Source organism: Phaseolus vulgaris, chromosome 8, assembly GCF_000499845.2.
Source record: "Phaseolus vulgaris cultivar G19833 chromosome 8, P. vulgaris v2.0, whole genome shotgun sequence".
NCBI classification, from domain to species: Eukaryota; Viridiplantae; Streptophyta; class Magnoliopsida; order Fabales; family Fabaceae; genus Phaseolus; species Phaseolus vulgaris.
The window spans coordinates 2,413,799-2,441,662 of NC_023752.2; the positions used below are offsets into that span (position 1 = coordinate 2,413,799).

The 27,864-nt window shown below is 33.0% G+C and overlaps 4 protein-coding genes and 1 pseudogene across 5 annotated transcripts; 3 read left to right on the top strand and 2 right to left on the bottom strand.

Annotated features, from left to right (window-relative positions):
• The first annotated feature begins 2,301 nt into the window (after nucleotides 1–2,301).
• Nucleotides 2,302–3,541, top strand: LOC137826040 (receptor-like protein kinase ANXUR2). Its single transcript, XM_068631883.1, has 2 exons — nucleotides 2,302–3,054; nucleotides 3,121–3,541. The coding sequence occupies exons 1-2, from the start codon at nucleotides 2,415–2,417 to the stop codon at nucleotides 3,513–3,515; spliced, it is 1,035 nt and encodes a 344-aa protein (XP_068487984.1). The 5' UTR covers nucleotides 2,302–2,414; the 3' UTR covers nucleotides 3,516–3,541.
• Nucleotides 3,542–6,460: 2,919 nt separating this feature from the next.
• LOC137823977 (receptor-like protein kinase FERONIA) lies at nucleotides 6,461–9,569 on the bottom strand. The gene has a single exon (XM_068629379.1). It carries the CDS (start codon nucleotides 9,193–9,195, stop codon nucleotides 6,601–6,603), a length of 2,595 nt encoding a protein of 864 aa, XP_068485480.1. The 5' UTR covers nucleotides 9,196–9,569; the 3' UTR covers nucleotides 6,461–6,600.
• A 3,919-nt stretch (nucleotides 9,570–13,488) lies between these two features.
• LOC137826243 (receptor-like protein kinase FERONIA) lies at nucleotides 13,489–16,285 on the bottom strand. The gene has a single exon (XM_068632137.1). The coding sequence runs from the start codon at nucleotides 16,165–16,167 to the stop codon at nucleotides 13,651–13,653; it is 2,517 nt and encodes an 838-aa protein (XP_068488238.1). The 5' UTR covers nucleotides 16,168–16,285; the 3' UTR covers nucleotides 13,489–13,650.
• Nucleotides 16,286–21,431: 5,146 nt separating this feature from the next.
• LOC137826674 (magnesium transporter MRS2-7-like) lies at nucleotides 21,432–24,116 on the top strand. Of its 2 annotated transcripts, none has more exons than XM_068632744.1 (6): nucleotides 21,432–21,557; nucleotides 22,707–23,202; nucleotides 23,284–23,427; nucleotides 23,512–23,609; nucleotides 23,683–23,791; nucleotides 23,884–24,116. In XM_068632744.1, the coding sequence occupies exons 2-6, from the start codon at nucleotides 22,732–22,734 to the stop codon at nucleotides 24,022–24,024; spliced, it is 963 nt and encodes a 320-aa protein (XP_068488845.1). In that variant the 5' UTR covers nucleotides 21,432–21,557; nucleotides 22,707–22,731; the 3' UTR covers nucleotides 24,025–24,116. The 2 variants fall into 2 exon arrangements, with proteins under 2 accessions (XP_068488845.1, XP_068488846.1); XM_068632745.1 differs by having other exon boundaries at nucleotides 23,683–23,782.
• A 1,058-nt stretch (nucleotides 24,117–25,174) lies between these two features.
• LOC137823501 (beta-glucuronosyltransferase GlcAT14A-like) lies at nucleotides 25,175–26,889 on the top strand (annotated as a pseudogene).
• Nucleotides 26,890–27,864: the final 975 nt, after the last annotated feature.

Genomic DNA, 27,864 nt, shown 5'->3' on the forward strand with positions numbered 1-27,864 from the left:
CTATGTGTATAATTAAAAATTATTGTAAAAAATATTAAGTGATGAAATTTTTTTGTCTTTTGAATACAAAGAAGCTCGTGAATATGCGTCATGACTTCTTATTTAAAATTATTTATAGTAAGGTTTAGACGTTCCTCTATCATTTTCTCTTAAAAATTTATAGTACCTAGAGTTTGAAGTCTTATTTATAAACGCAATTTCTTTATTTACAATAAAATCATATTTATCGTATAAGACATATCTACAAATATAATATTTTAAAAAATTACTTTTTAAGTAATTTTTAACGAAATCTCACTACAATAAAATTATGAAATAGAAATCAATTTTAGAGAAAAAAAAAATTAGTTGCTATAGTGACTAAATTATAGACTATTTTAGGGACTAAATAAATTTTTGATTTCTAAATTAATTTATATTCTTGTTAAATGATTTTAAATTGGTATCTAATTAACAACCAAAATTTTTGTTACCAAATTTAGAATCTAAATAATTGGTAGTTAAAACTTTGATAGTTAATTAGATACGAGAAACTATTTAACAATAATATAAACTAATTTAGAAATTATTATTTTTAATTTTTAAAATGTTTCTAATTTAATTATTATTGTAACTAATGTCAAAGCCAAAGCCAATTAAAGTAGATACTATTGCTGGTAATGTTTTATTTTATGACTTTACTTACTGTAATGAAATTTTGTGAGTTAGACTAAGATAATACTTTCATTTATAGGTACTCTTGGCCACATGGCTGAGGAGTATTACCTGAACGGTATCGTCTCAGATAAAACCGATGTTTACTCATTTGGTATTGTTCTATTACAAGTTGCGTGTGGAAGAACGTATTCTGACCTGATATTGGAATTTCTGGAGAAGCCTGCTGAGGAGATTATTGATTTGGATATCAAAGGAAAGATTGGGCAAGAGTGTTGGAAAGTGTTTATAGATATCACCCAAAGATGTGTGAATTATGAAGCAGAAGAGCGACCAACAATGGGTGAGGTAGAGCTGCAACTTGAGTATGCGCTGTCCTTGCAAGAACAATCAGATATCTCGAACATCCATGATCATTATATCTTATTGTCAAAAACCATTATTAACCTACATGGCCTGCAAGATTATTGTAAGACACCATGAAAAGTAAAAACATCCACTTCATACTTTAATAATTAATATTTTATTTTTTAATTTAAAATATTATTATATTATTATAAACACTGTCAATGTATGTTTTTTTTTTTTTATGATCTCAAAGCAACTTTTCTGTTCTTGTAAATCTATTATACTCAATAATTTATAATAATTGTTTCCGATCTATTAAAAAATTATATTTTCCATGTGTATAATTAAAAATTATTCTAAAAATATTAAGTGATGGAAATTTTTTGTCTTGGAATACAAAGAAGCTCGTGATCATATGCGTCATGACTTGTTATTTAAAATTATTTATACTAAGGTTTAGTAGTTCCTCTATCATTTTCTTTCAAAATTTTATAGTACCTACAGTTTGAAGTCTTATTTATAAACTCAATATCTTTACAATAAAATTATATTTTTCAAATACGACTTACTCACAAGTATAATATTTTTAAAATTTACTTTTTTAAGTAATTTTCAACTAAATCTACATCACTTTTGTAACAAAATCTCTCTTTTTCTTTTGATTAATGATATCTTACACCCATTACATTCCTTTAATATCTAAATAAATTATTATTTTATTATAATATAACATTTTATTCTAAAAATCAGTTATGAAATAGTTATTTTTACTATAAACATAGTGTGAAATAGATTTTCTTTCTGACTCATTTACGTGTTTCCCTGTTTCATAAGAAAGAAGTCAAAGAGTGTTTATTAGTATTAAAAGGTCGATTTGGATATTTGTATATATATTAAAAAACAACATTGTCTATTATCGTTGGATACTTCCTCTGGGCTGAACTTGTGTGCTTGGAACGGTTGAACCCCACACATTTGACAAACATTGTTCAAGTTTGTGATACCGTCTTCATTAATTACTCGTCATCAAGTTACTTTCCCAGTAGCATTCATCTCTGTTTTGGTTTCATTTACGCGTTTCCTTTTGAAAAAGAAGATGAAAACGTGTTGCACAATAGTCCATATGAGACTTCTTCCTTATCCCATCATTCATCTGTCATATATGAAATGGTCAATTAGGACGGCGTTTAGAAATAATTTTAATCCTTTTTGTTTGTTTCTTCCACTGTCAGTAATGAAATAATTTCATTGTTTGTAATAAATATATTATGAGAAAGAAATGTGTAGGGCCAAAACATGGAAGCTCTGAGAAACTCAAAGGAATAGGCAATGAAAGAAGACAGGGTTGCCAAATGTGAATTATATATTAGAAACTAGAGACAACCATAGGAGTAAAGAAATTAGGAACAAGAATGTTTCTCAAATATTGTGGCTTCTGCCATTCTAAGCGCACAAGTTCACGTCAGTATACAACAAGAATAGAAGAGTTGTGCCATCACTTCTCTCTTGCCGATATTAGTAAATCAACCAACAACTTTGATCAGAATAGGCTCATTAACTTTGAAGGATTTGGTATCGAAGTATATAAAGGCTGTCTTCAGCATGATGGTTCTGATTATACAGTCACTATAAAGCGATTTAATGACGATGTGGATAAAAGAGAGAAGCAATGGAACCTGTGTAAGTTTAAGAATGAAATTGAGTTGCTCTGCCAGCTTCGTCACCCTAATATTATCTCTCTTACTGGATTCTGCAACAAAAAGAAAGAGAAGATTGTTGTGTACGAGTACACGTCCAATGGATCTCTGTGTAGTCACCTGCAACGTGGGGAACTGTCATGGAAGAAGAGGCTAGAGATATGCATAGGAGTAGCAAGGGGATTGCACTACCTTCATGCTGGAGCAAAGCGCACCATCGTTCACCGTAATATTCACCCTGGCAACATCCTTTTGGATGCAAACATGGAGCCAAAGCTTTCAGAGTTTGGCCTTAGCTTACAGGGACAACGTTTTATGTCAAAGCCAGAGCCAATTATAGTTGATACTATTCCTGGTAATGTTTTATTTTATGACTTTACTTACTGTAATGAAATTTCTAAGATAATACTTTCATTTATAGGTATTTTAGGCCACATGGCTCCGGAGTATTTAATGAACCATATCGTCACAGATAAAACCGATGTTTACTCATTTGGTACGGTTCTATTAGAAGTTGTGTGTGGAAGAATGAATTTTGACATGACAGAGGAATTTCGGGTGAAGTCTGTTGAGGAAAATATTGATATGAATATCAAAGGAAAGATTGTGCCAGAGTGTTGGAAAGTGTTTATAGATATCCTCCAAAGATGTGTGGATTATGAAGCAGAAGAGCGACCAACAATGGGTGAAGTAGAGGTGCAACTTGAGTATGCTCTGTCGTTGCAAGAACAAGCAGATATCACAAACATCCATCATCATTATATCTTATTGTCAAAAACCATTATTAACCCACATCCTATTATAAAAGAAGAATAAAAACATTCACTTCACACTTTAATAAATTAATATTTTATTTTTATTTATTTTGTTTTATATTATAAACATTGTCAATATATGTTTTTTTTTATTTTTATAGTATAAAACAAATTTTTCTGTTCTTGTAAATCTATAACATGAAAAAGATCTCTTTGACACACGGTAAAAACATATACATGTTTTTTTTATTCTTTATTGTTTGTGGTGTCAACATATCACCATTCCTATTATACTCAATAACTTTTAATAATTGTTTCTGATCTATTAAAAAATTATATTTTCTATGTGTATAATTAAAAATTATTGTAAAAAATATTAAGTGATGAAATTTTTTTGTCTTTTGAATACAAAGAAGCTCGTGAATATGCGTCATGACTTCTTATTTAAAATTATTTATAGTAAGGTTTAGTAATTCCTCTATCACTTTCTTTTAAAATTTTATAGTAGAGTTTGAAGTCTTATTTATAAATGCAATTTCTTTACAATAAAATCATATTTATTGTATGTCTTAATTTACTTTTTTAAGTAATTTTCAACGAAATCTACATCACTTTTGTAACAAAATCTATCAGTAATGATATCTTACACCCATTATATTCCTTTGATATTTAAATGAATTATTATTTTATTATAATATAACATTTTACTCTAAAAATCAATTATAGAATAGTTAATTTTACTATAAATATAATGTGAAAGAGACATTATTCTTTTCTTTCTGTCTCATTTACGTGTTTCCCCGTTTCATAAGAAAGAAGTGAAAGGGTGTTATCACAATCTCTGAATTTCTGCTTCTGCAACTTCCCTTTATTGAAAAAAAAACAAAGTATAAAATGTCTTTGCAGGTTGAAAATACCTCAGAGCCTTGCAAGGGAAGAAAATAGGGAAATATGAAGAGAAAGTATGACAAAGTCCAATTCATATTTATATTTATCCTTCAAACTTATACTCTCTAATTTAATATTAATAAAAATTCAATGTCAAAAAATAACAATTTTCTTCTTGCCAAAAAATATAAAAACATGATTTTTTGAATGTTTTCTTCCTTATCGTCCACACCTCATCTTGTATAATAAATCAAAGATTTCACATCATTAAATGTTCCGTTAAAAGATGAATTCCTGGTAAGAACACTAACTTAGTTTAATTAGTTCTAGAAATTTAAAGTCACATAAACTTGTATTTTTAATGAGAAAAGGAAAGGACAATAAATATTGAACTACCAAAGAACGAAGGTGAAGACTTGATAAAATTATTATGAACATTTATTTGGACGCAATGGGATGCTTCCATAGGTATTTTCTTTCAACTTCAACATTTCGTCACTTATAGCACTTATTATTCAGCTTTTATATCAGCTTCTATCAATGCCAGAAGGATAGAAAGTTACATATTTTGTTAGCAACTATGGTTTCTAGCCACAAATATTTATTCTCCTTAATATATAGATAATTACATGACTTGTTGACTCACTATAAATACAAAAATTTCAATCTATTTTGTATTTCTATAATTTTGTAAACTTTTTAATTTTACAATGATTAAATATATCATATTAATTTCATGTTTCAGTTTTCTGAAATTAAACAATTTTGACATTTTAGTAAAACATTCATCAACAAAAAATTAATTACTTGTTTTTAGAATATTATTATGAATATTTAATTATAAACTTTATATATTTTATTATAAAAATACCTTAGCCTTTTCTTTTATAACCTATTCATAATATTGAATAGAAACAAACAATAAAAAAATTAAATTTATCACAAAATTATAAAATATTTTATAATGAGAATATATGTGTGTATAATGCATCATATATATATATATATATATACCACCTCATTGAGCTGATTTTATGGGGTTGAGTTAGACTTAAAGTTCACTTCATAATATAGTATCAGAACCATTTCAAACTAATCCTAACGAATGTTTATGTTGGGTCTATCGTGTCACCCGTTATCGGGCCGCTATTAGATCATCCATAATATATAGTCTCACGCATGAGTTGACCGTCTCGGCGTGAGGGGTGTGTGTTGGAGATCCCACATCGACTAACTCAATCCCATAAAACCGGCTCAAGGGTTGAAGTTTGCACCCACTTATATACAATGAAATGTCTTAATTTTTATTCGGATCTTCAACAAAAACTATCATATGTTTGAGACTCTCTCTAACAAAATATAATTTACATAATGCTAAAATCAAAGAAGAAAAAACTTTTTATATTAATTCTTTTACTATGAGTTGAGGAGCAAGACGAAGATCTCAATCCTGATCATTATATCAAACTCCTTGTCTTGCTTGCAGCCCAACCCGCACCAGCCATGAAGAATATGCACCAAAGTAGAACTGCATTAGATGCAAGTAAATACATTATTCAATGATTAATTAATAATATGAAATTGTGTATGATATCACCATTTTTATTTTTTTTTAAGTTACTTATTCATTATTTAGCTAAATTTCCTTTGCAAAATTGTCATTCATTTTCAAGTTTCTTGCATGTTTTATTTTTATCTGTTAACTCAACGTATTTTTACCATCATAATCTTGAGTTCTTTTATTTTATTGAAATTCCACATTTGCTTTTGATTTATAATATAAGAATGATTAACTTCTACTTACTTTTCAATCAAACGGTTAGTTTCTTAGTTATAATTACTAATGTAAAAAGAACTATTTACATTATAATAGAAATATTGTAATTTTGTGAAACTTTTCTAGCGTTACAACTCTTAATATTATTATTTTAATAGTTTTTCATATCATTTAATTATAAAAAAAAAAACTCAAACTTTCTTTCATATATATAAGTAAATCACAATCACATCCTGACTTTTTAAAAAAAAAATTACACACTAATTACATCTGTTTTCATCGTTACAGTGTTTTTTTATCAAGGGAAATGCAATATATTTAAAAGAAACAAGAGACTTGAGTGAAGTTTTAAAGGCACATATTCGAATGTAATTTTTAAAAAAATAAAATTCAAATGAATCTAATTTACTTTTCTTTATTCCAACCATTATTTCTTTTTCTTATGATACACCAAACTCCACCAGAACTTGAATAACCTCAATCAGCGTCCCTTTGGATCCTTAATCTCAGAAAAAACAAGCTCTGAGATCAACCTGTCAGATGCCTTACTCCCGTAGGTTGTACTGTTGAATCCACTGCTGTTACTATAGTCTGAAGCATGAACACTAGTATGGGTGCTGCTAAACATGTCCTCAGTAGAACTGTCTTCATAATCCCCACCACTTTCCAACACTGCATTCACATTAGCACTATTCTGAAGCTGAAGTCGCAGAACAAACTCTAACACCCCAACCACGTCGTTCATGGAAGGTCGCTGAGTCCCATCCTCAAGCAAACAGCTCAACGCAACCTCACCAAATTTGCGCAAACAGTGAGGTGCTATCTGCCCCTTCAATGCTGGATCCACAATGTCACCCAGAGACCCCTTCTCATACCAATGCTTCGCCCAATCCACAAGTGACACCTGTGGCTTCTCTACCATTCGGAGCAAAGGCTGCCTCCCACACAATACCTCCAACAGCACCACCCCATACGAGTAAACGTCCGACTTCTCCGTCAAACGCTGTCGTTTGTAATACTCCGGATCCAAATACCCAATACTGCCTTTCACCTGAGTGCTCACATGGGTCATCAAAGAACCCATGGGCCCAATTCGAGATAACCCGAAGTCTGAAACCTTCGCCACCCATTTTTCATCCAACAAGATGTTAGTGCTCTTCACGTCACGGTGAATGATCATTTGTTTCGCACCTGTATGCAGATAATGCAGTCCTCGTGCGGCGCCGATGCATATCTGAAGCCTTTGATTCCACGAGAGCGGAGGGTTATCGGTTCCGTAGAGATGATCACGGAGGGTTCCACGATCCATTAAGTCGTAAACGAGTATCATCTCGTTGCTCTCGTAGCAGTAACCGATGAGGGAAACAAGATGGACATGACGAAGTTTAGAGAGCATTTCGATCTCGTTCATGAACTCGTTCAGACCTTGCTGAGAACCCGGTTTGAGCCTTTTGATAGCGACAGGTGTTGAGCCGTCGTCGATGTAGCCTTTGTACACGTCGCCGAAGCCTCCCGCTCCAATGACGAAGAGTTTGTCGAAGTTATTTGTCGCGGCCCTGATTTCTGCGATTGAGAAATGACGGCAGAGGTTGGTTGGCAGCGATGATGATGAGCCTCCCCCGCGAGAAGTTCCATCTTTTTGGTTTTTGTAAACAACAACGTTCTGCTTGCATTTGGTGATGAAAAAAACGACTATAAAGGAGAGTAAAACGACACCAAAAACTGCACCTGCGATGGCTGCAATTAGGGGTCTGGTGGTGCCGCTACTTTTCTGCTCTGGTATTTGCTTATCGAGGGTTTTTGGAAGAGGATCTGGGTTGGGTTCAGCGAGACTACCTGTTGTGTCGTTGATTTTGAAGAGTTCAATTGCATTAAGTTGTGCATCCTGGATGAAGCTTTTAGGATGAGGATGCATTTCCAGTGAAAGATATACCTTTTCCCTATTCCCTGGAATGTAAACTGCGTAGTCTTTAACCACTGGTACACCCTTCTGGTTGTCGCTCCACATGAGAATGTCTGCACCTCCTTCAGCCATCAGTTTCTGAATGAAGATGTAGAATATTTGGTTTCCAGGGTCTTGAACCTCCGGGTTGAGCTGACAAAAGTGTAACCTTAGCAAGTAGAAGAAGCCAGAATAAACCGGAAACTGCCATGTCAGGTTCTTAAAGGGATTCAATCCAATATTCCTTACGGTTCGGTATACTTGGTCGGGTGCCGTGTAGTTAGGAGTCTTAACGAAGCTGAGATTAGTTTTCTTGATAAAATCAACAGATGTTCCACTGTCAGTAATTAGGTATTTATCATCCGTATCCCAGGCCCTGAGCATGCCAGTGTCCTGCGAAGGGGAGATTTGTGCTCCTCCAACATTCAACCGGTGCTTCGTCTCCAGAGAAACGTTGTTTGTAATGATATATACTTGGTTCATTTGACCAACAAGTTGTGGCAATCCAATGAAGTCGTCAAGAACGGTGTAGTTAGGGTTGGAGTAGTAGAGATAAGAGGGCATTGAAACAATCTCGATTCCATTAATGAAAGCGTACGAATCCGTGGTGGTTGGAGTGAAGGTTATGTTGAGGCTCTCACCATGTTGGAGGTAGATGCAATACTCTCTGAACAAGGTGTCGTGGTGGCCAGGGTCGTCGTCAGTATCAGCATAGAGGGAAGCATTGAAATGTTGAAGGAGGGTGTATGGGCCTGCTTGGACTGAGAAATAGGCTTTGGAGCGGTCAAACATTTGGTATGAAGTTGAGTAGAAGAAGAGACGAAGGAAGAAGGGGCCTTGTGTGGTGACGGGGAAGGAGTAGGTGAATTGGGAATAAGAGAGGCGAGCATAAGTGTAAGGGCCCTGTGTTGTTGATTGTATCTGTGCAGGAGCAGCAACTGAGTCCTTGCTTTCGGAGAGGAATTTGGTATTGCTATCTCCAGTCCAGTTCCGACCATCGACACTGAAGTTTATGTCGGAGCCACAGTTTACGGTGAAATGCTCAACGGGACGGTAAATAACGTCTGCTGTGGAAAGGTAAGGGTGGCACAACAAGAGGAGGAAGAGGATGGTCGCCATGCATGTTGTGTCCATTGATAAACTGTAAGGGAAGCTCACACAGACCTCAAACACTAGAAATGGAGGAATTAACTTGTTTATTAATCAGATTTCTGTATATTATTCTCTGAGCAAGCATATAAGACTTTAATGCACCGGGTTCCATCGCTATATGTATTTATTATTATTTGTGGAAATTTCAGCCTCCGCAAAAATATCTTGAGTGATTTTTGTTTATGTTTTTTAAAAATCAATATTAAAGATGATATGTTATAAATAGTCATTTTAACATTTTTATTTTTGTATTAACATTTAAAATTATTTGATGAGTTTAACGACATATTGTTCTGTAAATGTTTTTATAGGAAATCACTGCATTGTATTAAGAAAAGATGAATGAATATAGTTGATCTCCCAAGATTCTGGCAATTGAAAACTGAACTGCAGATTCCAAAAATGGTCCTAACAGTGTTATGCCCCACTGCACATGGGAAGGAGGAATTATTGAGGTGGAGAGTTAGGTTAGAAAGTGTTATTATTTTGCAACTGCCACCATAATGTAGTGCAGCTGTAATCTTGGAAGTGGTATATGTATATATTAAAGGTGGATAGTGGATGTCCATTGGTGTGTAGAAGTGATGAGCAGCATGAAGAAGCTATCATCAACCCCTTTCTTGATATGGGTTATGGTGATTACGCTGCATGCACATCTTAGCATTGCAGCTGTGTCCAACGCCAATGACTCCACCCCTCTGTGTGATGGCTCCCTACAAGACTGCCTCATCTTCCATCAATTGGACTCAGAATTTCCCACTATCACCACTACAATGGTTGCTAAATCCAGTTTAGTGACCCCTAGCAATGTTTTTAATCCACGTAAGCCAGCCATCCGTTGTAGGATCATTAACAATGGTTATCGTTTCTGTTCGAACTTACAAGCACCAGATCGGGTTAAAATTAATCCAGAAAGGTGTTCGCCCTACAAAAGGACTTGCCCAAGATGAATATCTAAGATTGTGATCTTGTTGGTCATGCTATATATGTATGTATTCTCATGCTTTGGCTTCTTCACTCTACTGTTATAAATGTCTTATTAGTTAGCATGTTTTTGTTACTGCAAGAACAAATTTCAGGGAAGATAGACATTGTCAACATATCTGTGAGCTTTTCTGCATTCAATTTATTGAAGTCAGTGTGTGTCTATATATAAAATATGGACTGCTGTTTCAACTTCTATCTCTCAATCTGTACGAGGATAAGTTTAATAGTGGATATTTATACAAGGAAATCTATGAATTAATTTAACTTTAAAAAAAATTGACTTGTTTTATTTTTATTTGATTTATGTATGTTGTTCTGGATTTTAAAAATCATAAAAAATATTTATTTTACATATGAGAATTGAAAAGAAAAAATAAAGAAAATGTATATTGAAAATAGGATGTGTAAAGTAAGTAATACACAAATTTATTTAGAATGACACTCCAATTTAATTTATGATAATCAATTTGCAGCACATAAATATGTTTAAAAAAATAAAATATAGGAGAGTTAAACCAAACACGATTTACATATTATGGATACAAATTGTTATTCAAAAGTTTATTTTGAAAATTTTATAAAATATTGCGTACGGAATTTTTGTTGGAAATCATTAAATCAAACATAATTTTTATTTTTCAGAAACACGATATAAGAATTCAAGCAAAGCCTTATATTTAAATGAAATTTATATTTAAAAATAAAAATAGAAAAAAATAGACTATATGTTTTCTCAAATAAAAAATTATATTAAAAAATACAAATAGAGATTGAAAAAAACACAAGTAACATTTTGTCTTTTCACTCTCGTACCATCTTCTTTTCCAACATGTTCAATTCTATTATCAATATGAGTAATGTGACTATGAGTCCTTGGTTTGGAAAGACAAGTGAATTTCTAGGCATCTCCGATTGTGGAAAATTCGAAGTGGGAGTGAATAACTCCTATTTGGGTGGGGACGTATCATAATCTAAGGCATTCTCGAAAGGAAACATGTTTGTAAAATCATTCTCCTCTCACCTAGTTTATCAGAAGCAAGGTGACCCAAGAGTGACCTTGCATTAGCCCCACCAGGAGCATCAATTTCAATTTCCCAGGGAGGTCTTCCACGAGCTTCTGCTACAAATCTTTCTTTGGATACTCTTTACGTTGTTTAGGAATCGCGATCCCCTGTTCCCGTTCATCAGAAGTTGTCTTCTGAGAAGGTTTATGTTAAGGTCCAAGAATACGATCCTGATCATGAATTACCCCGCACTGAGCAAGCTCATGCTCAATCATCTTACAATGAGAGCAAAATGGAGAGAGTCATTCATATTTCGCACCAGCTATAAAGCAAAGTCTAGACATTCAACCAAGAGGTGGTCGGGAAGAGGGGACAACATATATTAGATTATAACACATGTTTGAGTTTTGGTAGTCTTCATGGTTGCTGGAACAAAGTCTTTTGTCCCAGCAAATCTCAAGAAACCAGGAGATAACTTCAAGGAACCCATCCTGAGGGTCCATCGTATGTCTTCTAAAGAAGCGAACTCAAACTCGTAGAAACCCTTTCCAAGAAGAATTGTTTTCCACGGTCCAAAAGCCTTCCACACTGCTGCAACTTTTTAATTAAATCTAGGTGTGTGAGAGGTTTATCCCCCTTAGATAGAATAATCTGACCATGAAGATGGGTCTTGCAAAGACCAACCAAGTAATTTGCCTCATCAATCCGGACAGCAATCATGTCTCCTTTAATACAAGGAGTAGGTATATGGGACAAAGGAATGTCACATGTATTTTCCAAAGTCTGAGTAAAAGTCTTCCTTCAGCCTGACATAGCAAACACTTTCTTATTAGGGAACACTTCTCGATCCATCAAACAAGTCCATGGGATTAAGAAACCCGCAAAGCCCTCCGTCATTCTCAAAGGCTAAGAAGTTGTCAACTAGGCTACGCCAACTGCCACCATCCCACTAGCCGCACCACCTAAAAATCTTGACTCTACCACAAATGTTGATAAAAATTGTGACTTTACCACAAATTTCAATAAAAATCGTGACTTTACTACAAATTAAAACTGGTTACATGAAAAACGTGTCAACTTTGGTTGTGGGCAATAGAATTTCTAAGAAGAAATTTAAGGAAAGAATACACCTTGAAAGCAAACGTATAGAGTCGCCGCATCACCACCAACGTCTCGGTAGACTACTGCGCCGCCACCGACCAGCATCCACAACCCATGCGCCACCACCGTCCACCACTAAGCTGGGGAATGAACAATCACCCACACAAACCCTAGTCACACCAAAACCCTTCATATAACAAAGCAAAAATCTCTAGAAAAGATAATTGATTACACACAAATATAAGAAATTACTTTGCAAATAAAGACTATCCATTAATATTAATTTAAAAAATAAAAAATAATTTTACTTTTTAAGTAATTCATATTAAATAATAAAATGTTCCTTTGTATTAATAAATAAAATATATTAAATAAAGATAAAATAAAAAAAATTGTGTAAAAAAAAAGGGTTATAAGAAGGAAACCTCTAATTTAATTTAATATTATAGCTATGTTGTTATCCTAAAATCACCGTGTTTTAACAAATTTATTATTTTAAAAAAGTAAACCATTATTATAATGATCATATTATTTTTAAAAATAAATAAAATTATATATTTTTATATTTTAAATTGATTTAATTCATTAAAAATAATAAATTTATTTTAATTTATTTAACTAAATAATATATTAAAATATTTGCCGGAAACTATTATAATTAAAATAATATCTACAAATTCATAACAAAATTAAAAATTATATACATTTATAGCGTAAATTATTCATAAAAAAAAAAAAAAATTATTTAATTAAATAACTAATTATACAAGAACGAGTAAAGTTCTAGTTCTTATCCCTGTTTACGCCCCTCTTTATAACTAATTAAATATATATATATATATATATATATATATATTTATTTATTTCTTATTACGTGTTTTTTTTATTGTACATACTATGTTCAATGACAAGTTTTATTTTTTAAAAAATAAAGTATTGAAAAATACTGTCATAATAGTAATAGATTTGTTGATAACTATTTTAAGAATAATATCAATTGTAATTTCTAACATATAAAAAAATTTACATTAATGATAAATATAAATATTAGACACTTATTTAACATGAAGTTTTTATTTTATCAAGAATGAATGAAATAAAAAAAAAAATAGAATACTTCAGGTACCCATATAAAAAATGAAAAGGTTCACACCCATGAATTATAACAAAACAAAACAAAACATTCTAAGGCCAACTTAACATGAAGTGTTATTAACAATTATTAATTTTTTGTAACCTCATCATATTTAGTCTCATAACCATATTTAAATATGAAAAATATTTTCTCTTTATCATATCACGCTGTATATTGAAACTGGGAGTGAATTTGAATAGTGGTTGAAGCTCATCGTCCCTTTGGATCCTTAATCTCTGAGAAAACGTCACCAGGGATCAACACAGACGATTCCTTGCTCCTCCAGCTGCTATTATCTCCATCGGTGCTCTTACTATAATCTCCACCATGTTGGCTACACTCATCCCTGCTCGATACCTCCTCACCAACACCACTATTCTGAAGCTGCAGAACCAACTCCAGCATCCCAATCACGTCTTTCATGGAGGGTCTCTCGGCCCCATCCTCCTGCAAGCAGCTCAGCGCAATATCACCAAATTGGTGCAAACAGTGAGCTGCTATGTGGCCCTTCAATGAAGGATCCACAATCTCACACAGACATCCCTTCTCATAGCAATGCTTCGCCCATTTAACAACTGAGATCCGTTGCTTCTCCTCCCAGTGGACCAGAGGTTGTCTCCCACACAATACTTCCAAGAGCACTACGCCAAACGAGTACACGTCAGACTTCTCCGTCAAACGCTGTCGTTTGTAGTACTCCGGGTCTAAGTATCCTATGCTACCTTTCACCTGAGTGTTCACATGACTCATCGAAATACCTGTGGGCCCAATTCTGGATAAACCGAAGTCTGAAACCTTGGCCACCCATTTTTCATCCAACAAGATATTGCTGCTCTTCACGTCACGGTGAATGATCACCTGCTTCACACCTGTATGCAGGTAATGCAATCCTCGTGCAACACCTATGCATATTTCGACCCTTTGCTTCCACGGCAGGGACGGGTTATCGGTGTAGTAGAGATGGTCACGGAGGGTTCCACGATCCATGAAATGGTAAACGAGTATCATCTCGTTGCTCTCGTAGCAGTAACCGATGAGAGAAACAAGATGGAGATGACGAAGTTGAGAGAGCATTTCGATCTCGTTCATGAACTCTTTCAAACCTTGCTGAGAATCCGATTTGAGCCTTTTGATTGCCACAGGTGTTGAACCGTCGTCGATGTAGCCTTTGTACACGTTGCCGAAGCCTCCCACTCCAACGACGAAGAGTTCGTCGAAGTTGTTTGTGGCGGCCCTGATTTCTGCGATTGAGAAGTGACGGCAGAGATTGGTTGGTAGCGATGATGAACCATCCCCGCGAGAAGTTCCGTCTTTTTGGTTGGAACCCTTGTCGATGGCAACGCTATGCTTGCGTTTGATGACGAAGAAAGCCACTATAAAGGAGAGTAAAACGACACCAGAAACTGCACCGGCGACAGCGGGAATTAGGGGTCTCGTGGTGCCACTGCTCTTCTTATTTGGGATTTGATTTGGTCCAGCGAGATTACCGGATGAGTCGTTGATTTTGAAGAGCTCAATTGCGTTTATTTGTGCGTCCCAGCACAAGCTTTTAGGGTTAGGATGCATTTTAAGTGAAAGATTTACCTTGTCCTGATTGGAGGGCATTAAAACTGTGTAGTTTCTAACCACTGGTACACCCCTTTGATTATCGCTCCAACTGAGGACGTCTGCCCACTCTTCAACCCGCCGGTCCTGAATGTAGATGTAGAAGGTGAGATCACCAGGATTGATAATCTCCGGGTTAAGCTGGCAAAAGTGTAACATTAGCAAGTAGGTGAAACCCAAATCAACCGGAAGCTGCCATGTGAGGTTGAACCCCTTGTTCATAGACCCATCATTTCCCATATTCCTCAAGGATCGGTACACTTCGTCTGGTGCAGTGTAGTTAGGAGTCTTGGTGTAGTTCAGCTTAGTTGTATCGTCAATAAGAAGAGATTCTACACTTGGACTTGTTACATAATTGTTATCAACATCCCATTTCCTGAGCATACCTGTGTCCTCTGCCGGGGGAATATATTGGTCCGCATTTCTTAACCTGTACATTGTCTCCAGAGCAAAGCCGTTTTCAATGGGGAATGGGTTCAAGGGGTCAACAGGTTTGGGCAGTCCATTGACGTCCACGTCAGGACTGGTGTAGTAGAGATAAGGGGGCATTGAAACAATCTCGATTCCATTGATGAAAGCATAGGAATCTATGGTGCTTGGCATGAAGGTGATGTTGAGCTTTTGTCCTTCTTGGAGGTTTATGCAATACTCTCTGAATAAGATGTTGGAGTGAGTGGGGTCATTTTGAGAATCTGCATTGAGGGAAGCATTGAAATGTTGAAGGAGGGTGTATGGGCCTGCTTTGACTGAGAAAAAGGCTTTGGAGCTATCAAAGTTTGGGTATGAGGTGGAGTAGAAGAAAAGGCGAAGGAACTTAGGGCCTGGGGTGACAGGAAATGAATAGGTGAACAGGGAGTGAGAGAGACGAGCATGGTCGTAAGGAGGACCCTGTGGGATAGATGGTATGAGTGGAGGAAGATCTACTGAGTTATGGGTTGGAGAGAGGAATTTGATGTCTGAAGTCCAATTCCTCGTATCAGGGGTGGAGAAGTTGGTGGAAGAGCCACAGCTGATGCTGAAGAGATCAGGAGGACGATAGATAACATCTGCTATGGAAAGGCACGACAACAGAAAGAGGAGGAGGATGGTGCCTAAAGCAGTTTGTGTGCAGCTTGTGTCCATGGATATGCTAATGGAACCACCACACAGTACCTAAACAAAGAGCTTAAACGAGATAAATCAACAAATGCATCTAAAGGGTGGTCCTCGCTATTTTTGTAGAAGTCAGGGTAGACTTCAAGTCTTCCCAGCTAACAGAGTCTACATTTGCCTTTTGGTTCTTCTTTTCTATCTCCTTTTCTTTGGACTGGCTGGGCGAAAATTTCACGGAAAAAATATCTGGAATAATTTGTATTTTTCATGTCGCATAAGTTGAAATTAAAAAGTTAACATTAAAATGATATCGTAAATAAACCTTTTTAAATTATTATTTTTTACATAAACATTCAAAAAAATTATTTTAATTATTTTATGAGTTTAATTTTGATATATTATTAATCTAAATATTTTTACATTAATAGTTATTTTATCTAATTTAATATATGAAGAGATAAAAAAATTCCAAACTGTTTTTGGTGAACACGTTTCTGTATAATTCTTTACTCTTACAATATTTTAATAACTTTTCTCATATTCGGATTTGTTTCTTAATCCAAATTATCTGTGCAAATTTTTGGTAAATAGACTAGTAGGCAAAGCTTTGGGAAGGAGTCACAACTGAGAGGGGTGTTCTAAAGGCAGCAAATTTCATATCTGAAATTTCATAGATCTTCAGCTATGCAAACTTTAATCCTACAAAACAAATTTGCTTGGGTTCACATTCCTCCATAGAAGGGGTCAAGGTGAACTTTATCAGCTTCAGGAGTACCTGAACAACACGTTACTCGGATCACCAACATCAACACCCAGATTTCAGGGTTCTGTTGTAACTATGCCCCGGGAGATGGCAGCAATGCTTTTATGCTGCTGAATTTTTTGGAGAACAACATCAATGCTTTTATTCTAGACGTGGCTCATGATACTTCTCTGTTTTTGTTTCCACAGAAAAGAGCTTTAATTGTAGGGTTGTAGCACGTAAGTGCTTCTTTTATTCAATAAATTCTTTGTTACAGACAATAAAAAAGCAAAAATATTTTTGACACCCTAATTCACCCTTTAACCTAATAAATATTAATATTTTAATTATTTATAATTTTGAAAATTATTTTAATATTTTTATTTTAATTATATTTTTATTAAAGAATTTTTTTTATTTTTTTAATTATAAATATTAATATTTTGTATTGATATAAAGTGAAGCAAGATATCAAAAATATCAAAAAAAACCATAAGACACCGGTACCATCTAAATCATCTCGTTGAGCTTGTAACAGTAATCAACCAACGAAATTTAACTTAACACTAGTCTACTCTTTGGAACTAAGGGGGAAGACTTGATTCTTAGCAGGGCCAAGTCTAACCTTTCCTTTTCATTTTTTTTTTCTTTCTTTCTTTTTAGGACCCAATTCCGAATAACATTTTTTTTTTAGTTTAAATGATTAACATCGGATTCTTCCTAAATTTTACAAATTAAACTTAATATATATTAATCTAGTTAATGAACCAATCTGATTCAACATGTATAAATCGAATTCAATTCATTCATTTACGAATTAAATTTTGAGTTGAAGATCAACTCTTTTATTTACTTTGATAAATCAGCTTAAACGAAATCGAATATAATATTATGAAACAGTTAGAATTAGTTAATTCATTGTTCACTCTATGCAGAGGGTTCACACGTGCATTATTTTTTATTTCGTGTTAAAACGTAATCACACTTCAATAAAATAAAACAAAATAAAATGTATTATGTCGGAAGTTGAAAATAATATCTTTACACAGTGATTGAAAAATAATCACACTTAATTAAAATAAAATAAAAAGTAGACATCTGTTGTTAAAATAAGATTGCATTTATGTTCCTTAATTTTGTATTAAATAACATTCAAATTCTTTTTAATTTTTAAATAGATATTTAATTTTTAATAAAATAATATTCACACTTCTATAACTTTTAAATAGATATTTGTCGTCATCGTATTAACATTTAGAATCATGTGAATAAAGTGACATTTTTTTTATATATTTTTTTATAAAATAGTCCTAATTTCTATATTTTAAAATTATTATTTTTAATTTTCATAGATTTAGTCGATACAATAAAAGAACAATCACGAAGAAAAAATAAAAGAACTGCAACCCCATATTTTGAAGTTGCATCTTATAGGTAGGTGGTGAAATAATAAAATTGTTTTAGATTCAGATTTATAAAATATATTTTAGAATATACATCTGAAATATATTAATGCATTTTATATTATATAATTTAGAATGTATTTTTAAATATTAAAATATATTTTAGAATATACAATTTTAAATATATTTAAAAATAAGTTTATTAGTCTAGAATAAAAAGATGTATTTTTTAATTATAAAAACTAAAATAAAAATTGTATTTTGGAATATATAATTCAAAATATAAAATAGATATTCTGAAATTTATACTGAAAATAACATAATATATATTCTAAAATACATTTTTCTATTACAGAATGTATTTTAAAATGTATATTTGGAATAAATATTTATCTTCTGAAATAGAAATATAATGTAAATATGTATTTTGAAATGTATAACTTAAATTTCAAAATACATATTTTGTATTTTGAATTATTTTTTTACATTAATACATAAATTTAACTTTTTAATAAACAACAACAATCACGCCACCAAACATCACACATCCACTAAGCACCCACAGCCATCACTAACACAATCTTCACATTATATCCAAACACTCCAACAAAAACACCCTAATTTCCCACAACTGACAATTTATTTTGAAAAGAATAAACTTGGAATTTCCAACTTTTTAGGAGTGCAGCTTCAAAATATGGAGGTGCAAAATACAATTGCAAAAGAGGGCCAATATCAGCCCGGCCCATACAACATAAAATAGACCGCAAAATCAGCCCATAATTAACCCAACTATGGGTAAATGAACAAAGCTAACATTTAAAGGTAGAATGAGTAGAGATGAGAGCTGTTTACACCGAGGTAAATGAGTAAACTAATAATGAAACAGTTAAAAAAGAATATCTCCCTTTATAACAATGAAACACAGAAGTAGGAATTTTGCCTTGAAGGAGGAAACCTCCTTAACCACTCCAACCTTATTAGGATTTCTTATTGAGGTTTTTGCTTTCTTTAAATTTTAAACTTGTAGAGTTAGGGTTATGATTGGAAAGTACTATTAACACATCTGTCTTTTTATCCCTCTTGTAGTAAGATAAATAGTTAAACATTTTAATAATTTTTTAATTTTTTTATCTATTTTAATAATTAATTTATAAAATTATTCTAGTAAAAAATCGACTGAGACACCTATACAGAAAATTGTGATTAAAATATGATTAAGGTAGATAAAACTAAGAACAAAATTGATGAGTTTGACGAAAAAAGGAAAAGAGAAGCATTGACCAGACACATGGCATAATGGGTTGGTGCACTATGAAGTTCGGACTCTTATTTTTAAATGGTGTATTCGTGTCGGACACACATATCCATGTTGACACTCGTAGGATACTTATTGGTGAAGTGTTCAATTCAAAAAAAAATATTTGTTGAATTTTTAAAAATTCTAGCACGGTTCTAACACAATTTTAAAAGGTATAAATACAATAACTTTCTAAAAACTCAAATTTATTGTATAAATTTTTATTATAATTATAAAAATAAGAACAAACTCTTTTGAACCAATCATAAAAAATATCTTCCTGCTCCCAAAAGAATCTAGAACATATTTTTGCATATAAATATTTATTTTCAATTTATATAATTCAAAATTATATAATATATAGATTTGTGTTCCATATCTTATATTTTAAAAATTATACGTATATCTGTACAACCGTACTACATAGTTAGTCATGAAAAACTTTTGAAAAACTTTGTCCTGTCCAGACAAAAAAAATCTTTCTGTTCATCCTTATCGTTAAAGACAAGGTTGTTGGTGCCGTGCTTCTGACACACCACATTTTACGAAAATGACCCTATATTGAAAATGATATCTTAAAAAATATTTTTGAATAATAACATTTAATAAATACATTAATTTGATTCTAAGAATTATTTTGTTATTTTTAAATTAATGATATCAGGACACTAATTTTTTAGAATGTTTTAAAAATATTTGACTTAAATAATTATATGTCTATTCAAGATTAATAATGTAATTATCAAGACAAAATAATATGTTTATTAAATGTTGAGTATCAAAACATATTCTGGAGATGACAATTTCAATGGTTAATTTCATAAAAAAAATATTCAATCCTACTATGAATAGTTTAAAACAAAGTAATTATTCATGGTCAATCAATAATAAATCATTTTTAAAATACATTTTTATATAATGTTATAAGAACCACTAAAATTTTCATAAATATAAATTTATTTACATTATTAGTATATCACTATTTATTAAGCAGAAAGTTTATTATTTATTATTATTATTAATATTTCTATAATGATTTCTATAAGTCATATAACTTTTCTTACCTTGAATAGTTAATTTTATATATATTTTTTTAATACCTTAAATTTAGTAAACAATCAAATTGACGAAATATTTCTTCAAATAAATAGAATTTTTAATTTCTAAAATTTTAATAAATTATAATTTATTTTTTTATACACTATATTAATAAATATGAGATATATTAGTTTTATAAATTAGCTTCACATCTATTTGAATTTTTTTACTACAAAAACATTTATTATTAATAATAAGTTATTTAACTTTAATTTCTTCTTGTAATCTCATTTATTAATTATATTACCTAATGATAGTCAAACCAATACCATTATTATGGAATAAAAACTTTTGCCAAAAGAGTTTGGTAAATGAATTTCAAACCAAAAGAATTGTGCATTAATGTCTTAACATATATTTTTCTTTTTGGGCGTTTTTAACAAATTGCCTTTAACCAAAAGTTATGTTCATTCAAATTTTAAGTGAAAAAAAAGTATTAAATGATCAAAATGAATGAAAAGAAAATATTCATTTGGTGTGATAATATTAAATGCCAAGGTGTGGACTACATATTCATGATTTTTGGTAAATTTTAATTAAATAATAATAGAAATGTGTTAAGTGAATGTATTATGGAAATATTATTTTTTTTTTTTGTAAATTTTAAGTATTTTTTTAGAAAAAGAATTCAAAAGGAATTTTATTTTTCTTATTTAAACCTCGAAATTCAAAATTTGAAATGAAAAATAATTCAAATCCAAAATAATTTTCTGTAATCATCAAATTTTAAAAATACATTTTCCCCAAATATTGCATTCTTGCAACGTTTTCTCCCCAAAAGGTGGCGGTTCACTTGGTTACATTCGGTTTCCTTTTCATCACTTTTCTGTTGAAGGGCTTTGCTTCAGCGGCTCCGGTGTGAACGAAGAAAACAAAGGTACGTTATTCTGAAAATATTCATCTGGGTTTTGCAAATTTTCTCTCGAAAACAGTGTATTTGCGGAAAAAATTGATCTTGGCGCAAGCATGCTTTGATATTTGTTTCTGCTGCTCTTTCTTAGATTGGTTTATTTCGGTGTGTGTTTTGCTAGTTCTACTACATTCTGAAACTTGAAGAATCGGCTTAAGGTGATGCTTTAGTTAGAATATAAGTGTGAATTTCTTCTGTGTATTTTGTGTTTGCATGAAATGGATAATCAGTTATGCATCATCCCACTTTTTTTTGTTTTGGATGAATATTATTGCACTTTAATATCCTCACGCATAGATTATAAAGGCTGGGCATCTGCTGGTCTCTGGTGGTGTAGCACTGGATGGGATGTAGACAGTTTAGTTTATTAGAATGGTTAGGAGAGTGCAGGGGATGGCAGTAGAGTGTGAAGATGGTAGAAAGTAGTAATGTTAGTAGTGTAGGTTATGCTAAGGTCAATTTGTCGTTTTGCAGGTGTAGGAGTGGGGCTAGGGTGTACAATTCCTTGGTAGCATGAATCTGTCTTGGCTTATTCCAGTACCTATTCTAATTAGGATGAGCTTGGTTAGTGCAGCAGATGGCGTAATCCATCTAGCAGTATTTTGTCATAAGGATGGGCAGTAGTGAATCATCTGTTATCATCTGTTGGGGTCTAATGTTAGCCTGCCAAGAGTGGAAACAAGTGATGGGTGGACCGGATAGACCAAAACAGGACTTTTTTCTATGGAAGTTTCTGATGTAGGGTGGAATTTATCAATGTTATAAACACAGTCTGAGCAGAATGGAATGAGCAGGTCTGATGGATGGAGTGCGGCGTAGCTTATGTGAATTGTAAAACAAACAACCACTCACTTGAATTTTCTCCAAAGAAACAGTCTTCTTTGTATTTCTCTCTATTGTATTTCTGTGGTGCATCTTACAACTTAGAGAGCATTCTATTTATAGGCTTTAGCTCTACTAGAAAAATCTTCATTATGGTCTTAAAACCTCACTAACAACATTATTAAAATCCCACTCACAACTGTGTATTGACTGATGGTCAGGAAGCAGAGTAGCTGTTGAGGAAACTGTGTATTGACTCATGTGCTTTTTGAATGATGATTAAATTGTGTACAGGACCATAGACAAAGGTGTGTATAGGATGTTAGGCAGAGGAAGTAGACAAACGCCAGCGCCTAGGCCTAGGATTCTGGATACGGAAACCGAAGTGGGGCAACCATGGACGCTGCTGGACTGGGAAGGGAAAGTAAAGGAGCTAGAGGTCCGGTATGATGCCATCAATAGGCACATCGGCCTCTCCGCCAATGACCTCGATAATTCCTTCTCTAGCCGTTCCATCATTCTCAGCTTGAGGGAGGCTTCAGTTTCAATTGGGAGGACATCAAGGTTGTCATCACTTACTCAGCAGTCCTCCTCAACACAGGTGACCCCTCCATCAGCCCTTTGGTCCATGAGCTGCAAGCCTGGATCCTCCGGACATTCACTTTTTCCGACGCGGACCCTGTCCACCCGGGATCCTCTTCTTCTGACTCCAACCCGACATTTTGCCCCCCTCGAGTTCACAATCCTCAAGTTTTTCCTTAAAACAATATGTAGCAAATTCGATGACGAGGTCCTTCCCTCTTCTCTTCTTTTTCATTTATTGTCAATTCCCCTCTCTACTCTACACTTCTCATCCTCTGCCAATTCACAGGTAAAGACTATTGAGGAGGAGGCTCATTCCCTCCTGGATCAGAGCATTTTTCAGAGGTGTACTCTTGGTATCTGTGATCCCAAAATGGAAGTCATTGAAAAAATCAAATACCAATTACGCAACCTAACTGCCCGTATTCAGAAGGTTAGTTTTGGATTTAAGATTTTGTTTAGGGTTCAAGTTTTCTTTGATGTGAATGCATGCATGTGTGGTTCGATATATGTCCAGATGAGTGATGAATTGGAGCAGTTGAAGGATGATGATAATCGTAAGACTATGATGTGTTTAACAGAAATGTTAGAGCAACAAATCTCTCCCGCAGATAGGTATTCACTTTTTTTTTTTACTTTTTACCTCTTTAAACTCTCTTTCATCCTCTAACTGTAAATTTTCTACCAGTTTTAGGACAGCGCCGCAGGACATAGACTTAGGTGAACCCTCTGACATTGAAATACTTTTAGACAACTACTTGAGGAAGAACATTGAGACATCGAAGAAGGTCTCTATGGTATACACACCTATGATCTTTGAATATTTCTGATCCAATATAGTTATCTTATGTAATAATTTTAATTTGTATGTTTTTTTGTCTTGATAAAGGTGAGCAGATATGTTGATGAGAGTCAGTCCCTCATCAAAGACAAGGAAGATCGCCGAAACAGCAATATCATCAAGATGACCCTCGTAGTGAGCATAGGAAGCTTGGGATTGAGTTTGTTCAGGTACTTTCACTCAAAATGATGTATGATGTTTCGGTTTTCTTGCTTTTTCTTTTCCTTATGGAAAAACTTTAAGAAACAGTATGTTAGTAAGATGAACTTGTGTTTATTTCATTCTTCTGTGGTTTTCGCATGCATATTAAATTCAACCATTTCTTATAGTAAGCAAGTGATTTTTTTTTGCTGAAGTGAGTGAAAAGAACTTGAACCTTATCCTAGACAAACTTAAAAAAAAAAAAACTGCTTACTAATAAAATACAAAGCTATTAAGACAAACTTTTGGCATATCACTAATAAACACAAAATAAAAGACCTTTCTCGGTAGCAGGATGTTGAAGAACCAATTCATTGTCGTAAAACTGTATCAGGGGTATCACATAATGGGTTCTGGCAATCCCCAGCTGTTCTGTTGTTCTCCAATATTTTTTCTGCACTAATCAACTTCACATCTTTTATGGTCCTTGGGCCATTCTCCTTGTCTTCAAAACAAAAACACAAACTTACAAATCTCATATATCACAAAACACATGGCAAAAATTTAGCATGAAGCTCACAATATGACAAACATCAGAATTCACCACAGAATCTAATTAAAAGATATCAGTTTTAATCTTGTTTGATGGGGTGATACTCCTTGGTGATGAACAAAAAAAGGGACTTATACCAAGAGTTCCCATTTTTAATTTAAAAGGCTGTTATACAGGTCTTACCACCTTATATACTTTCTTTTACAGTATAAACTCCCAAAAGGGCCTTCATATGAAAAAAAAATGTCGTTTTGTTAATATAATTTAAGTCTTCTCAAGGAATTGACCAACATTGACACATTAAACATAATTATGCACATATGCTGGACAGCATATCTTTGACCAATATTAAACGTAACTGTAATACATTAAATGGAAAATATTTTTATTCGTATAAGTTTATTTTTTTATCTCATCAAAAGAATGAAATAATTCCAATTGTTCTTCATCATCATGTTTTCCAATCCACCCAAACCAGCAGTCTCTTAATTCATAGCACAAAGTTCCTTAGTAGCACCAGAATAATACTACGTCTTCTCAGTTCTCACATGGTAATTTAGTGATTAAACCAGAAGACCAAAAAGAGAAGTAAAAAGAAAAGGTTGAGTTAGAACCCTCTCACGCACGCATCCATACTCACTTAACATGCAGAATCTGGCATGGGAATCTAGATATATCCAGAACAAAGAAATTATTCTCAACATCATTACCATTCTAACCAGAGGTATCCCAATCAGTTAAAAAGTCTACTACAATTTTTTTTTTTAAAAAAACAAAAAAAATCTTCAATTTTGGAATTTGAACTTCTGCTCAAGTGACATTTATATAATTCTTTTTCTTAAAGCAATAAAAAAACATGTCAAAGTGCAAGTAAAATGTCCTCAAACTTGACAAAACTATTTCTCCTAATAGAGCTTGAGAACGGTATATATTAATATATTAATATAAATATATTGATTTTTTTTTTCTAGTTCCTCTGTAACTATAAATAGTAGATAGGGAAAACAAGTGAGGAGTAAATTCTTATTTGTTTTTTTTTTTTTTGATCAGCAACTTATTTGGTGTTAAAAGAAAAGTAGATGATATGATATAAATAAACTTGTTTCCAAACATAAACGTAAGAAAAGAACAAAAAAGATATAGCATGCCATTAAGAATATATCAAGCAGGTATGGATAACGCAGAGGAGAAGTAGACCAGCGGCCTTCAAACTTTTCACAGGTGCTCATCCCTTTGTTATGTCAAGCTTTTTGGACTCTTTACAATCACAATGTGATCATAATTGTGGCTGCATTGTGTTTGCAAATTTCTACAATGACTATAATTGCAGCAAAATTGTGACTGAATTCAATCATATGTTCTAGCTTGTGGGTTGCTGTTTTAGTTTTATGGGTTATAGGGAGTCAGGGCTTTCTTCATCAGAAGAACGGTTTTGGTTTGGCCTTACTGGGATTAATTAAGTTATTGAAGCTTAAGAGTTTATTTGTTTTTGTTGGGAAGAAAGCTTTAGTTGCTATAGTTTTTAGGTGATTGCTGTGCCATTGGATGGACTTCCTTTGTTGGATAAGAAGACATAGGATAATGTATGAATTGGTAGAAAAAATTGAGAAGTGAGATTTCCCAAAAAGATTTAAAATTATATTAAAGTCCAGGTTCGTCTTGGATGGTACTGTCAAGATCTTTCATTGATTACTGTATATGGGGATGGGACAACCTACCTCGTACTGTTCTCATGTACTACACAAATTTCGTATCTTCCCCTGAAGAGTACTTCCACACTGTCATTTGTAATGCTCAAGAGTTCAAGAACACAACTGTTAATAGTGATCTTCACTTCATTTCTTGGGACAATCCTCCCAGGCAACATCCCCACTACCTTTCTGTCGATGACATGAGCAGAATGGTTGACAGCAACGCCCCCTTCGCGAGGAAGTTCCACGGAGATGATCCAGTATTGGACAAAATCGATCCAGAGTTATTGTCTAGACGTCCTGTGATGGTTGTTCCTGGTGGCTGGTGCATAGGAAGCAGGGAGAATGGGAGCGATCCTTGTTCTGTAGTTGGTAATGCTACTGTCCTTCCTTAGGCCTGGCCCAGGTTCTGAAAGGCTTCAAACTTTGATCAATTCAATGATGTCTGATGAAAATTTTCGACCAAAACAGTGTGCATGACAAAAACCTACTGCCAACAGCAGTGATTTCTAGAGATTATGTCGCTTGCCACTTGCTTCAGTTTTTCTTCTTCTCTATATTTAGTTAACCTGATCGATGAATTCATGTACCTTTTCAGTAGGAAATGTAAATATTGCGAGTGTAAAGCACAAACTCGATTTTTTTATATATTGACAAAAATTGAGGCTATCTGGTGGCATGATATTGACAGCAGAGCTGGATCATATTCTGCAATTTTGTGACATTTCTTTTTAACTACGGTTAAGAGATAATGGAAACTTCCAACTAGGGTTAGAGATAATGGAAGAATGTTGAAACAAGAAAGACCTTCATGAGTGGGAAATATCTATTAGTGCACTCTAATCTTCCTCTTTGTGCCCATATACTATATAACGCACCATAATGTATCTTTAGAGTCTCTAACCAATCAAATGTGGGTGGATGTGGAAATTTTGTGATGTCTTCTGTTTACTTTTTACACATAAATTAATACTTAATAATATGACTGCTTATTGGCTTGTTGATTCACCAGAGGGATAAATATAAAGTAGTATTTTATCTATTATTTTTTAATTCAGACATTGTCATTTTATAGTTTTAGATAAATTTAAATTATTAATTAAAATAGATCAGCCTATGAGAAATTAAGTTTCATAATAATATCTATATGAAAGTTTTTATAAAAAAAATTTAATTAAAATAGGTTCAGATTTTCAAATAAAGTGTGTCAACATTTTAACATTTTTAGAGGATAAATTATTATTAGTTGTGTAAATACTCTTTGCACTTCGAAGTCTACCTTAATTTTAACGAGTTCTAGAAATTTTAACACAGCTAAAGTTGTTTTTTTAATGAAAAAAGGAAAGGCAAAGGGAAAGGAAAAGGAAAAGGATCATAAATATATTATTAAGCTTTTATCCATCTTCTATCAATGCTAGAATAGAAAATTATATATTGATGATAAATAATTCCATGAATTCGTGACTTGCTTTGCTCTTCAACTCACCATAAAATAAACCTATTTTTATTCTTTTTAATAAAATGAATTTTTAACCTTTATAAAATTTAACTATATACGTTGTCCTTCGATTTTTTTTTATAAATTAAATCATTCCAGTCTCCTAGTAAATATCAGTAAAAAGCAACACAAATAGGGAGTTGAAT

Bases quoted from the DNA above. Each gene is read 5' to 3' on its own strand.
- LOC137826040 (XM_068631883.1), top strand. From the start codon at position 2,415: ATGTTTCTCAAATATTGTGGCTTCTGCCATTCTAAGCGCACAAGTTCA. The intron at 3,055-3,120 runs GTAATGTTTTAT...TTTCATTTATAG, and splicing joins TATAGTTGATACTATTCCTG to GTATTTTAGGCCACATGGCT.
- LOC137823977 (XM_068629379.1), bottom strand. From the start codon at position 9,195: ATGGACACAACATGCATGGCGACCATCCTCTTCCTCCTCTTGTTGTGC.
- LOC137826243 (XM_068632137.1), bottom strand. From the start codon at position 16,167: ATGGACACAAGCTGCACACAAACTGCTTTAGGCACCATCCTCCTCCTC.
- LOC137826674 (XM_068632744.1), top strand. From the start codon at position 22,732: ATGTTAGGCAGAGGAAGTAGACAAACGCCAGCGCCTAGGCCTAGGATT. The intron at 23,610-23,682 runs GTATTCACTTTT...ATTTTCTACCAG, and splicing joins CAAATCTCTCCCGCAGATAG to TTTTAGGACAGCGCCGCAGG. The intron at 23,792-23,883 runs GTATACACACCT...GTCTTGATAAAG, and splicing joins CATCGAAGAAGGTCTCTATG to GTGAGCAGATATGTTGATGA.